Source organism: Nyctereutes procyonoides, unplaced genomic scaffold (assembly GCF_905146905.1).
Source record: "Nyctereutes procyonoides isolate TBG_1078 unplaced genomic scaffold, NYPRO_anot_genome, whole genome shotgun sequence".
Lineage (NCBI taxonomy): Eukaryota > Metazoa > Chordata > Mammalia > Carnivora > Canidae > Nyctereutes > Nyctereutes procyonoides.
Window position 1 is genome coordinate 50,251,096 of NW_026575133.1, and position 12,225 is coordinate 50,263,320.

Here is a 12,225-nt window from a genome sequence, read left to right on the forward strand (position 1 = left end):
AGCGCTGCAGCTGGTGGTCACTGTCTGAGCCCTGGTCCTTTGTGCCGTCTCTGCTCTAAGTAGAGGCCCTGGCTGTAATCGGTGTGGCCACCCAGAGATCCCCCATATGGAAAGAGATGGAACGAAAAGAGGCTACCAACTGATCGATAAAATTGGCTTCAAAAGCAAGTGATCCTTTTTTTTTTTTTATTCCAAGTAGGCCACAATTCAGAGCATAGAGAACCAAACAGAACCAAAACTTTATTTAACAAAACAAAATTAAAATTCTGAGACAAAGAAAAGAGGCTCTCAGTCCTTTTTACCTTGCATCTTGACTTTTTCCTGGGATAGGACTGACTTCCTGGTGCCCTTACTTGACTGTTTTGTAATATTTGTTAATTTTGCTTTTTAATTGTGACCAGTGAGGAGCTAAAAAAAAAGAAGACCCAAGTTGATGGTCTGCCCACGTTGTCAGCTCTGGCAAGGCTGTGCCCATGTGGTCGGGGTGACTCTGTGGGCCGCCTTTGGGAACAGGGGCAGCCGCCTTTCATAAAAAGAGCCGGTGTCAGTGGCTGCCCAGCTTATCCCAATCAAGACTCTTACCCAGAAGAGCTGCCAATGGGATTCCTGGGCCTTTCCTGGTTCTAAGTGAAGGAAGAAATCTGGCTTAAGAGGAACCATCTCATTGTTACCTCAAAATCCCACGTAAATCTAACAAACACTTGTCACGGGAGGCCTCATCTTGGGCTTTTCTTTTTTCAGCTCCAGACATTGAATTTATTAATTTTTTAAAGATTTGAAATAAAATACCGTATTGCTTATTGAATGGAAATATAATAATTGTACGTTCTCTGCCCCTGTGGTTCACAGGGGCATGCATCTCATCCTGGCTCCATTTCATCCTACCTAGAGTGTGGGATGCTAGGAAATGACAGAGGAAATACTGTTTTGTGACAAGGTGATCTTGGAACTCTGCCCTGTATGTTGGAGCGCTCTCAGAGCAAATGGCAACAAACTTGGGGAGAAAAACAAAGAAACGAAACACAAACCCTGAGAAGTTAAGAGGCTGAATTTGATGGGCATCAGGCTTTGCCTGTTCTCCCTCCTGCCGCCCTGCACCTCTGACCTGTTGTATCTTGCACAAAGCCAACCGAGTCCAGGTGGTACTGAATGGTCCGGATGTGAAAGCAAACACGGCAGCACCGTGAGCTCTCTTTGTCCCCTTGATCTTGTTTCCTATTAAAGAGAGAGCCCTCAAGTCCAAAGTCTGCCATGGGCTGCCTGGGGATAGGCCCAAGCACACCTCAGCTGTGTGACGAGGCGGCGCCCCACCCTGTAGCCACAGCAGCTGGCAGGTGCACCTCCAGGTGTCACTCGGGCCACCAGAAGCGGCAGCCACAGGGTTCCAAGGCCACCTTGAGTTCCTCCTCATTTCTCCTGAACTGATTGAAGGAAATTTCATCAGACCTGAATCACTAACAAATTTTCTGTTTCTCTCTCCCTCCCTACTTGTCTCTCTGATTTTTCTTTTTGTTTTCCTTGTTAATATCCACCCAAACCTTCCTCATTGCCTCCCCATCCTTTCCACCCTGTGTTTCCCCTAAATGGTGGTTGCTGTGAAATGGGGCATTTGCCCTGCTCCCTGTCCCGGGTGGGGCTGGCTCTCCCCCAACGGCAGTGTGGGGATATGGTCTCCTCTGTGTGACCGTCATCTCCCTCTGCTCCCTCATGGGGGCCAGCGTGGTGCCCTTCATGAAGAAGACTTTTTACAAGAGGCTGCTGCTCTACTTCATAGCTCTGGCGATTGGAACCCTCTACTCCAACGCCCTCTTCCAGCTCATCCCCGAGGTATGACAAGCCAGGGCTTTCTCACACAGGAGCATGCCAGTCTCTGGGGGGGACTGTGGGGCACAGTGGGCGGACCCTCCACTTTGACGCAAGGCATAGGAAGGAGGTCCTTTCCTTTCGGAAGGTGAAGCTGAGATTGAATCTCGAGTTAGGAAAGACCACATAATGTAGGTTTGGGAGCTGAGTTGGATCCCAGCTCCACCTTTGACAAGTTCATTGACCTTGGGCATGTCACTGGACCTCTCTGGGCTTCTGTTTCCTCCTATACAAAACAGGGCAAATGATAGGATGGGCCTCACGATGACGTTGTGAGGGCTATGTGAATTAATACTTGTAAGTCAACTGGGTGCCTGCTATGTACTCTCTAACTGCTGGGTGAGAAGATGCAGTGTAGTTAAGATTGCTTTATGGCTCCCAATTTGGAGCTTGTGGCACAAGCAGAGAAACCAACAGAATCCATAGGTCTCAGTAAAAAGATCAGTTCCCTGCAGTAGGTTGTTTTGGGGCAAAGGTAATCTGAATAAAGCAGCCTGGTTTTCACGTACATTAATGGCACCTTTGCCCCATTCCCTAGGTTACTGAGAAAATCTCCAGAGAACTTAGTCCCTGTGGGGTTTGGCAGGCAGCCGTGGAGAAGCTTCATCTGACTTGGTGCAGCGTCTGTGGTAGTGTGTGGGCGGCGTCTCCTTGTGGTGGTCTGACAGGCCTGGGCATAGCCAGAGTCTGGCACAAACATGACGCCGCCTGCTGCTTCTTAGAGCACCTTGTGTTTTCTAAGAGGTGATTTTCTGTTTCCCTGATTGATTCTTAGATCAGCTAATGTCTAGAGATCTAGTAACGTTTTACCCATTTAACGGATACAGAACAAGAGCACATATCCTAGAGGCCAGGTTTCATAACTCCTAAGGCCATGCCTTTGTGGAGAACTGTTAGTTGGCGGTTTCCACTCCACTCTTCTGAGATGCTGTGCCTCTCCTGGAAAGTCGGCCTCCATGTGCCGTTTCTACTCTACAACTTAACCTTTACATCTCTTAGGAAGCTACACAAGCAAGTGGAGATGCGTTTTTGCCCCTTTAAAACAGAAAGGAAAAACACTTAACCTTTTAAGCAGTCTAGTGTTCCTGGTACTTAGGATCACTTTCATCTTTGACCTATCCACACGAGAAGGTGGGTTTATTCAAGAGGCTTGTTTCCGGTCTGAAAATGGAGAGAGCCCTTCACTGGCCAGCTTCCCAAGACCTCACCACAAGTCAGGAGCGTCACTGAGCATGGAATTCTCCCGATTCCTATTCCAGTCCTCTTCCCAGTAGATTGCTTTTTTCCACCCCCGTGGTCATTGAAGTTTCCAGAAATAACCCCAAACAACCCCCCCTTCCCTTCCCACTCCCCAAATTGGCATGTGCAGCAACACAGTTGGCTTTCTTGGCTTTGTGGTCACTGGGAGGTCTGTGGTCAGGAAGATGCCAAAATTCTTACTATTTAACTGGGGAATGGATTTCCCATTTTAGAAAGCGTAATTATACCATCGCTCTTTGTTTATAAGCACATCAGCGAGGGACATTAGATAACAATGAAAGTAAACACAAGTGTCTTCTTAAGGATGGAATTTGCAGGCAGATTGTGCCCTTGTAGCAGAAAACCAGGAAAAATGAAAACAGTCTCTACTAAAAGTGGAACACCATATCCAAGGGCTGTTCTTCCTGACAGTAAAATTCTAAAGAGGATCGGTCTTTTGCATCTGAAAATAAGCTAGAGAGAACCTAACAGGCATGGTGATGTGGCTTAAAGGAAAGTCAGGAGTTCGATTTTGCTGGGAAGGGAAGGAACTGGTAGGTAGCAGAGCTACCCCCACTGAGGACCACTCTTTCCAGTCCTAGATAAGAAAGTGGTTAAGAGACAAGCGGGGACCTGTGAAGATTTTTTATTTTCTTAAACTCATTTTGTTTTCCTGGGTCCACAGGCTTTTGGTTTCAACCCTCTCGAAGATTATTATGTCTCCAAGTCTGCAGTGGTGTTTGGGGGCTTTTATCTTTTCTTTTTCACAGAGAAGATCTTGAAGATGCTTCTTAAGCAGAAAAATGAGGTGAGGCCCAATTGTTGGTTAAAAACAGTGCTCCTGGGCAGCCCCGGTGGCACAGCGGATTGGCGCCGCCTGCAGCCTGGGTTGTGATCCTGGAGACCCGGGATCAAGTCCCACATCGGGCTCCCTACATGGAGCCTGCTTCTCCCTCTGTGTCTCTGCCCCTCTCTCTGTGTTTATGAATAAATAAAATCTTTAAAAAATCAAAATAAAAACAGTGCTCCTGGGCAGCCCGGGTGGCTCAGTGGTTTAGTGCCGCCTTCAGCCCAGGGTGTGGTCCCTGGTCCCCCTGGTCCAGGGATCGAGTCCCACATAGGACTCTCTGCATGGAGCCTGCTTCTCCCTGTCTGTGTCTCTGCCTCTCTTTCTGTGTGTGTCTCTCCTGAATCAATAAGTAAAATCTTTAAAAAATAAAAATAAAAACAAAAAAAAAAAAAAACATGCTCCTAGGCATGCATCCATCCTAGAAATGTTTGTATGTCTCAGTAGTGGTATTATCTTACAAGCACCAATGCAGTGAACGTACCTGCTGTGGACAGATTTCAGGAACAGATCTCCTGTCTCACCTTACCAGGCAAGGATGTCCATGTCTGGCCTGTGTGTGTGGCTTTGCTAGGCAGCAGCAGTTTATTCCCTTGTTTCATTCAAGATTATTTCTTTAGGGATCCCTGGGTGGTGCAGCGGTTTGGCGCCTGCCTTTGGCCCAGGGCGCGATCCTGGAGACCTGGGATCGAGTCCCACGTCGGGCTCCTGGTGCATGGAGCCTGCTTCTCCCTCTGCCTATGTCTCTGCCTCTCTCTCTCTCTCTCTCTCTCTCTCTCTCTCTCTCTCTCTCTGTGTGTGTGTGTGTGTGTGTGTGACTATCATAAATAAATTTAAAAATTTTTTAAAAAAGATTATTTCTTTAACGCACCTTTTGTACCTTTAGGAGGTGAGGGAGGTGCTTGATGTGTGTAGTCATGGTGTAGGAAGTACCACTACAAAGAAACAGGATCATTACTGTAGTATAGCTCTGAAAAGGTATCTTTGGTGCCTGGCATGTGGCTGTCCTCCAAATAGTTGCTGAATGGAATAAAATGAGCCATTGCAAAGGAGGAGCTATAAACTTTCAAGCAAAGCCACCTCACTGGAACAGGTGTTGGCTCTGAGGTCACAGCTACGATTTCTGTCCTACACCAAGCCCTGCCTTCACCTGGGTTCAGCTTCCTATAACAACTTTCCTTTTCCTGTGTGTATTGCCTGCTTGTGTTTTCTCTGATGGTGGGAAGGAGGAGGTCTTCTGCTGGGAGCACTTATCCATAGTGAGTGCTCAGGAAGCTTTGTGGTTTTGGTGAGTGTCATGCTGATCCCTCCTGATGGCCCCTCCAGCATCATCATGGACATAGCCATTATGCCTCTGAGACACTTCCTTCCAAGAAGGACCAGGAGGAGGGGGTGACCGAGAAGCTGCAGAATGGGGATTTGGACCATATGATTCCTCAGCACTGCAGCAGTGAGCTGGATGGGAAGGCCCCCGTGATGGACGAGAAGGTCATCGTGGGCTCACTCTCTGTCCAGGTCAGTGGGCCGTCTGCTGTTGGGTGGGAGCCTTTAACTATTAATGGCCTTGATGGCTCAGGCTTACCTTGAAGGACCATCCTCCACCCTTTGACCTGGGGGCCATGGGGATGGGCTCTGTTGTAGGACTTGCAGGCTTCCCAGAGTGCCTGCTACTGGCTCAAAGGCGTCCGCTACTCTGATATCGGCACTCTGGCCTGGATGATCACCCTGAGCGACGGCCTCCATAATTTCATTGATGGCCTGGCTATTGGTGCCTCCTTCACCGTGTCTGTTTTCCAAGGCATCAGTACCTCAGTGGCCATCCTCTGCGAGGAGTTCCCACATGAGCTAGGTAAGAATGCCTGCACTGTGCCATTCCTGTTGTACCTGCGCTGCTGTGGTTGTTGGCACAGCACCCTTCTTATTTATTTGAGAGAGAGTGGGGGTGGGGGGGCTAGAGGAAGAGGGAGAGAGAATCTCAAGCCATCTCTACACTAAGCATGGAGGCTGACACAGGGCTTGATCCTGCAACCCAGAGATTAGCTGAGCCAAAATCAAGAGACACCTAACTGAGTGAGGCCCAGGTGCCCCAAAAATGATGGACATTTTTATAGAGGTGTTTGTTTCCCTGTGGCTCAGTTTCCTCACCTCTAAAATGGGGTTAATAATAATACTTCATAGATTTTTCATGAGGATTAAAGGAGCAAAAACAGTGAAAAGGACTTGCTTTGTGCCATGTGTATTCTAAGTGTTCAGAGTAGGTTCTCTCTCTCTCTCTCTCTCTCTCTCTCTCTCTCTCTCTCTCTCTCTCTTTAAGGTTATCTCTTACATCCTATCAATCTTACTAGATTGAGATGTCTGTTAGAGGTCAGTGGGTGGAAGAAGTAGATGAGCCGGGAGTTAGGAAGTCCTTAGTTTTATCAGAGCAAGAATGTAAAAGGCCCAGACTTCAGAGGCTCAGAAACTCAAGGTCAGGTCCTGGCTTTGCCAATCTACTGGCTTGTGACTTCGGGCAAATTATTTAACTTCTCTCAGTGTCACTTTGGTTTTCTGAGAATACCATTCAGTGTAGTTGTGAGGAAAGAAGCTCCTATTTCACCATCCATCTAAAGAGCAGTGAGGTTCTTGCTAGTTGCTTATCTATGTTGAAAATCCTGTGTGTCATTTTCAGCCTCTAGGCTGGAAATGCATGGCTACTTTTGTAAATGGAGAAAGCTCCTAGATGTGAAGAGGAAAGGGTGCCTTGGACTTGTCATTGCAGTCTCAGGCCTGAGGCTGTCTTGATTTTTTTTTTCCCCCAAGACATGATGCATAGCTGAAACAGTTTGTCCTCATCACGTTCTCTGTCTGTGACCTAGAGTAACTCTTCCTCACCTTTCCCTCTTGTCCTCCCTTAGGAGACTTTGTCATTCTGCTCAATGCCGGGATGAGTATCCAGCAGGCTCTCTTCTTCAACTTCCTTTCTGCCTGCTGCTGTTACGTGGGTCTGGCCTTTGGAATCCTGGCTGGCAGCCACTTCTCTGCCAACTGGATCTTTGCACTGGCTGGAGGAATGTTCTTGTATATTGCTCTGGCTGATATGGTAAGTCTTCCATAGTTCATGCCATGTAAGCACCATGGGAGGGACTGGGTTATTCACTGGGCGAGAGGCAGCCAAGAGGACATGAGTTTGTTTTTAGTAACAGCTTTGTTGAGGAATCACTCCTACCACACAATCACCTACTTAAGGTCTACAGTTCAGTACTTTTAAAGATGACATTGGATTTTAAAGGACAAAAAACTTACCAGCGTGTGTTATTAAAGAAAATGATTAACCTTAATCCCACACTGCTCCTTAAATACTTAAGTATTACAGAGTAAGTATGTACAGATAAACGAAGGGAAGGAAGGAAAAGAAATGAACATTGAATATATACTTTTATGTTCTGCTTTCCTTTTTTACTTCATGTATCCTAGACATTTTTTCCATGTTGTGTACCCTTTAGAAGCATATTCTATTCCATGGCAGTGTTATTTGGTGAGAGGATACCTTTTCCGGAACTAGAATTGCTGGCTCAAGAAGGATGTATTGTGGTTGGAGGCTTTTGATAAGTGTCACTGCTTTCGGCGGTGACCGCCAACATTTGTGGTACTGTATCCACTAACGTTGGCGTGACTCTTTTAAGTGGCTTTAAGTTGGCTAATGAAATACCTGATTGGTTACATCTTTTGTAGATGGAGGTTGATTTCTTGTTGGCATGACATTCTCTGGCATGTTTGCATGACTTATTTCCCACATCCTTTGAAAATAATACTTTTGGTACAGTGATGAGAGTGCTGACCACCATGACCCCTCCTCACTCCCTGGAAACATTTTAAATTCCCTCCTCTCTTGTGGGGAGCCCCTCCCACGGTGAGGATATTCTTTTGCATTACTTGAATTAGGAGGTCTAGGAAGTCTGTTCATTGTCACCTGCTTTGCTGGCCAGCAGCCCAGGACCTTGAGTCATAGCCATCTCATAGCTCCAAGCTCTGGCTCCTCACACAGTTGCTGAATTTCCCAAAGAGGTGGCAGCAGCATTTTAGTAACAAAAAGATCTTCTCGAGTGTTCTTCAAGTCCATAGCAAAAAGTTGACTTTTATCAAAGCAGTTCTTTTTAGCCAACATCTAAACCTATCCAGGGTTTCATGCACAGATACTTTTACCTCAGTAGTTGAAAAGTAGTAGTAGCCACCTTGGACCAAAGCTGATAAGGCTACTGCTGCTGGCGTTTTTTGTGAAGGACTTCTATGTAATATCCATATATCTCATTTACATATTCTTTCCCTATAATATAACACTTGAATGATACATGACATACTCTAATACAGATATTCTTAGGATAGGTATAACGATGAGTCCGTCCGTGTGATCCGTCTCTCACTGAATTGTCCTGGACTCCCCAGGCTGGGAAAGGAACTCTAGCTCTCTTGTTTTTCTCCTCTTTCTCAGTTCCCTGAGATGAATGAGGTCTGCCAAGAGGATGAAAGGAACGGGAGCGTGTTGATCCCCTTTGTCATCCAGAACCTGGGCCTCTTGACGGGTTTCACCATCATGCTGCTCCTCACTATGTATTCAGGACAGATCCAGATTGGGTAGGGCCCTGCCAGGAGCCGGTGGGATTGGAAGTTGGCTCTGGGCCGCCCAGTCCCTGGCCCAAGGACTCGGCACCCGCGACGCACCTCCAAAGTGGCAGTTGTATTAAAGACTGTGACACGGACTGTACTCCCGCATTCAGATGTCAGCTGTTTTTACACATGCTCTGTCCTAGGAATAAGCTGCCCCGGCAACCAGTGTCTAGGTAGTGCCTCTCTCCCATCTCTCCCCCTTTCTCAGACTGACCCTGGAACCTTGAATGCAGCTTACTTAGCAGGCAAGCCTAACTTTTTTCTTTGGTTACCCTGGCCTCTTTCTCTTCGAACCAGCACTGAGAGGTTTTGTACCATCGCCCTACAATGCAAAAATACCACCAGTGTTCATGACTTGGTTCATAGTAATGGGAGGCAAATCTGGGGTTTCAGGGCCCATGAATCTAAATGTGTGTCCTGGACCTCAAGATGACCCATTTTGAAGTAGATTCACCTATTTTTACAGAGAAAGGGTCCAGGGAACAAGAACCCCTCCTATTTTTTTCAAAGTCTGTCCAGTTGCCTGTTTTCTCAGAGAGAACTGAAAGTTGGAACACGTGTAGGGCAGGAGAGGAGCATAAGAATCATCATTGCGTGCGAGGTGGGTGGCTAGCAGTGATGGTTGTGCCCTGTCATGATGGTTACCTGTCCCCCTGGCATGCTGCAGCTGCGATCTCATGACTGTACCAGTGAGCTCGCATTCCCCACTGGTGGGCCGCTGCATGGGGCCAGTTGCCTGGACCACCTCCCCTTCTTTTACATTAACACTGACAGAATGGAAGGCCAAGAATGGAGACCTGCAAGATACCAGTTGGTTTTGCTATGATTTCCACCTCCCCTTCCTCCCCTCTCCCTTCTGAGAGATTTTTATCTGCCTCCATAGAAGCACATTCTGAGCACACCCAGTCTTGTATTTGAGGGGAGACTGCACAAATTTCCCTCCCCTGGTCACCACTTCTGCTGCAAAGTGGCAATCCAATCACTTGCAGAATCGGGTGCAGATCATGCTCTTCTTAGACAAAGGTGATCAGAAATGGAATCGGTGCGGGCACAGTTTAGGATTTCGTAAATAAAAAAGTACGAGTCATGGAAGTCTGAGTTGGAAGATCCAAGTGCTCAGATGGGGCACTGCAGATGTTTGCAGAACGGGAGCTTCCTGGTGATGCCACGAGTGGGTTTTAGGTTCCCCTTCCTCCCTCACCCCAAGCAAGAAAGGGCGAATCCTAGACTGAACGGAACATGAATTGCTCTAACCCTCTTCAGAAGATGGATTGATAGGCTTGTCTGTGAGACTGTAGGCCAGCCCCAGGCACTGTGGAGCCGTTGCCTCGGAACTCTGGCTTCAGGGGGAGCTCATCTCCAGGTTCACTAGGTGAATTGATTTATTATTATCATATTGATAATGTGAGATTCTTAGCCACTTTGGGGAGCCAGTCTCCCCAGAAGCCTTTTTTAGTGGTGCCCACAGTTGCAGCCCAGGGGCTGTGCTCACTAACTGATTTGTGTGCATGACTCACAGGTGTGCTGGTCATGGCCCACACCTGTGAGCTTTTCTGTTCTTACACAGGAAGACTTTCCACAACACAATAATTAAAAGCCACATCTCTTTTGGTTTTTCCTCTTCTTGGGAAATGGCCCTCAAATCAGGAATAGTCTTGAAAAGAGTATGAGCGGGAACACTGCTGGCTATGCTTTATAAGTTTTTCTCCTTCTCTTGCCTGTTGACTTGGAGAGATTTGAGAAGGGGCTGAAGAAGAAGGAAAACTTGAGTTCTCAAGATTCTAGAGTAAATATCAGGCCTGACTCCTGATAGGATTATGGTCCAATTTTACCAAAGAACCAATTCCTCGAATGTTGGAATCTAACTTTTTATATTATCATTGTTTTTTATTATCGTTGTTGCTGTTTTAAAAACGGTTCTTTGTCTTCTCTGTTTTATTTTCCTGTGTCTGACTTTGCTTTCAGGAGCTAGCAGCCAGTAACAAACTTTAAGACTTTACAGAGATTTTTCTTTCCCTAATTCACATTAATGTATGAAATTTATAATTTTAGCATTCCCTATAGATCCGTCATTCCTTACAAATACCGATCTTCTTGGAGTAGAATACTAAGTTAGAGGTAGTGGGTTCCTAGTTTTAGGAGAAGAGCTTGAACATGTAATTGTTATCAAATTTAAAAATCAAGTATGAAGTAGTAGGGTGCTTTCCCTTTTCATGCACATCTATATTAACTTAAGAACTTTTCCTTTCATAGACAGCTGCCTCAAAGAGAAATTCTCTTTAAACTGTAATTGGTCCAGAGACCAGTCCTGGCTGGAACTCAGGAGGGGTGGAGGCATGCAAATAGTACAATCGAGTCTGTGTTGCCATTGGCAGCAGATTTGCCTCGAGCATTGAAAATGTGGCAATTCCTTTTTGACTTTGAAGTATTGGATTTGCTGTTTTAAGCATTTGTACATATTAGAAGTCTGAAGAGTAGCAAGCTTTGAGAACTTGTTCACCCCTGGCATTAGCACCTTTGACATCTTTCCCCAGGTGACCAGCTCCTAATGTCAACTAGGAAAGCCTGTATCACGAATAGGAGCAGTGACCCAGGAGCAGGCTTCTGCTGCTTTTACCCTTGCCCTGGCCAGCAGGTTGCCTTTTGTCCTCTCCCCGCCGCCCCCCCCCCCCCAAGAGGTGTTTAGGATCTTTTGTTTCTAGTGTCAACTCAGGGCTTTTCCTCATAGGTTCTTTGCCCTGGGTTTAAAAGAGGAGGCGTCTCTGGGTGTCCTAAGACCTGTCTTTAGGAAGTCCCATTCCAAAGAGATGGTAGTATTCTGGAAGTCTGCTTAAAAACAAGAAGCTGTCTGATTTTTGCAAAAGAGCGAGGTTAGGTTTTTATTCATCTTTTCTTTTACAGTTCTGCAGTTCCATCACAGTGTTTTTTTTCAATAACTCAGGTGTTAATGAGGATAAATTAGAAAAGAAAATAACTTATGTGGACTGTAAATGTTTTATTTGTAAGATTCTATAAATAAAAGCTATATTCTGTACTGCTGAATCACAAGTGTGATCTTTTACAGTAAGGGAGACTGGGGGACACAAGGTGGCGATAGTGTCACACCAATGTCTAAAGCTTTGTGTGCCGATTCCGCTTCTATTTGCAAAGGGGATTTTAGACAGAACCTTAGATACCATAACCTGCTCACTTTAAAATGATTTAGGGGCACCTCGCTGTCTCAGTCAGTGGAGCATGCAACTCTTTTTTTTTTTTTTTTTTTAAGATTTATTTATTCATGAGAGACCCAGAGAGAGGGGCAGAAACACATGCAGAGGGAGAAGCAGGCTTCCTGTGGGGAGCCCGATGTGGGACAAGATCTCAGAGCCCTGGGATCACACCCTGAGCTGAAGGCAGATGCTCAACTGCTGAGCCACCCAGGTGCCCCAAGCATGTGACTCTTGATCTTGGGATTGTGACTTTGTGCCCCATGTTGGGTATAGAGATTCCTTAAAAATAAATCTTTCTAAAGAATGAAAAAATCATTTATCTTTGATGGAGCCTGACTTTGCTAATGTTGCATCACAGAAGAACTTTGGTTTCCTTTTTTTAAAAGATTTTTATTTATTTTATTTTTTATTATTATTGTTATT

General features: G+C 46.1%; 1 protein-coding gene across 3 annotated transcripts in view; it reads left to right on the forward strand.

Annotated features, from left to right (window-relative positions):
- Nucleotides 1–11,635, forward strand: part of SLC39A14 (solute carrier family 39 member 14) — a 47,055-nt gene extending 35,420 nt beyond the window's left edge. For 2 of the 3 annotated variants that reach the window (XM_055299852.1, XM_055299854.1), the window contains exons 4-9: nucleotides 1,658–1,827; nucleotides 3,788–3,910; nucleotides 5,276–5,464; nucleotides 5,591–5,798; nucleotides 6,844–7,028; nucleotides 8,418–11,635. In XM_055299852.1, the coding sequence (XP_055155827.1) occupies nucleotides 1,658–1,827; nucleotides 3,788–3,910; nucleotides 5,276–5,464; nucleotides 5,591–5,798; nucleotides 6,844–7,028; nucleotides 8,418–8,564 (1,022 nt within the window). In that variant the 3' untranslated portion in view covers nucleotides 8,565–11,635. The remainder of the gene's footprint in view (nucleotides 1–1,657; nucleotides 1,828–3,787; nucleotides 3,911–5,275; nucleotides 5,465–5,590; nucleotides 5,799–6,843; nucleotides 7,029–8,417) is intronic. The other variant, XM_055299853.1, reaches the window with a different exon arrangement.
- Nucleotides 11,636–12,225: the final 590 nt, after the last annotated feature.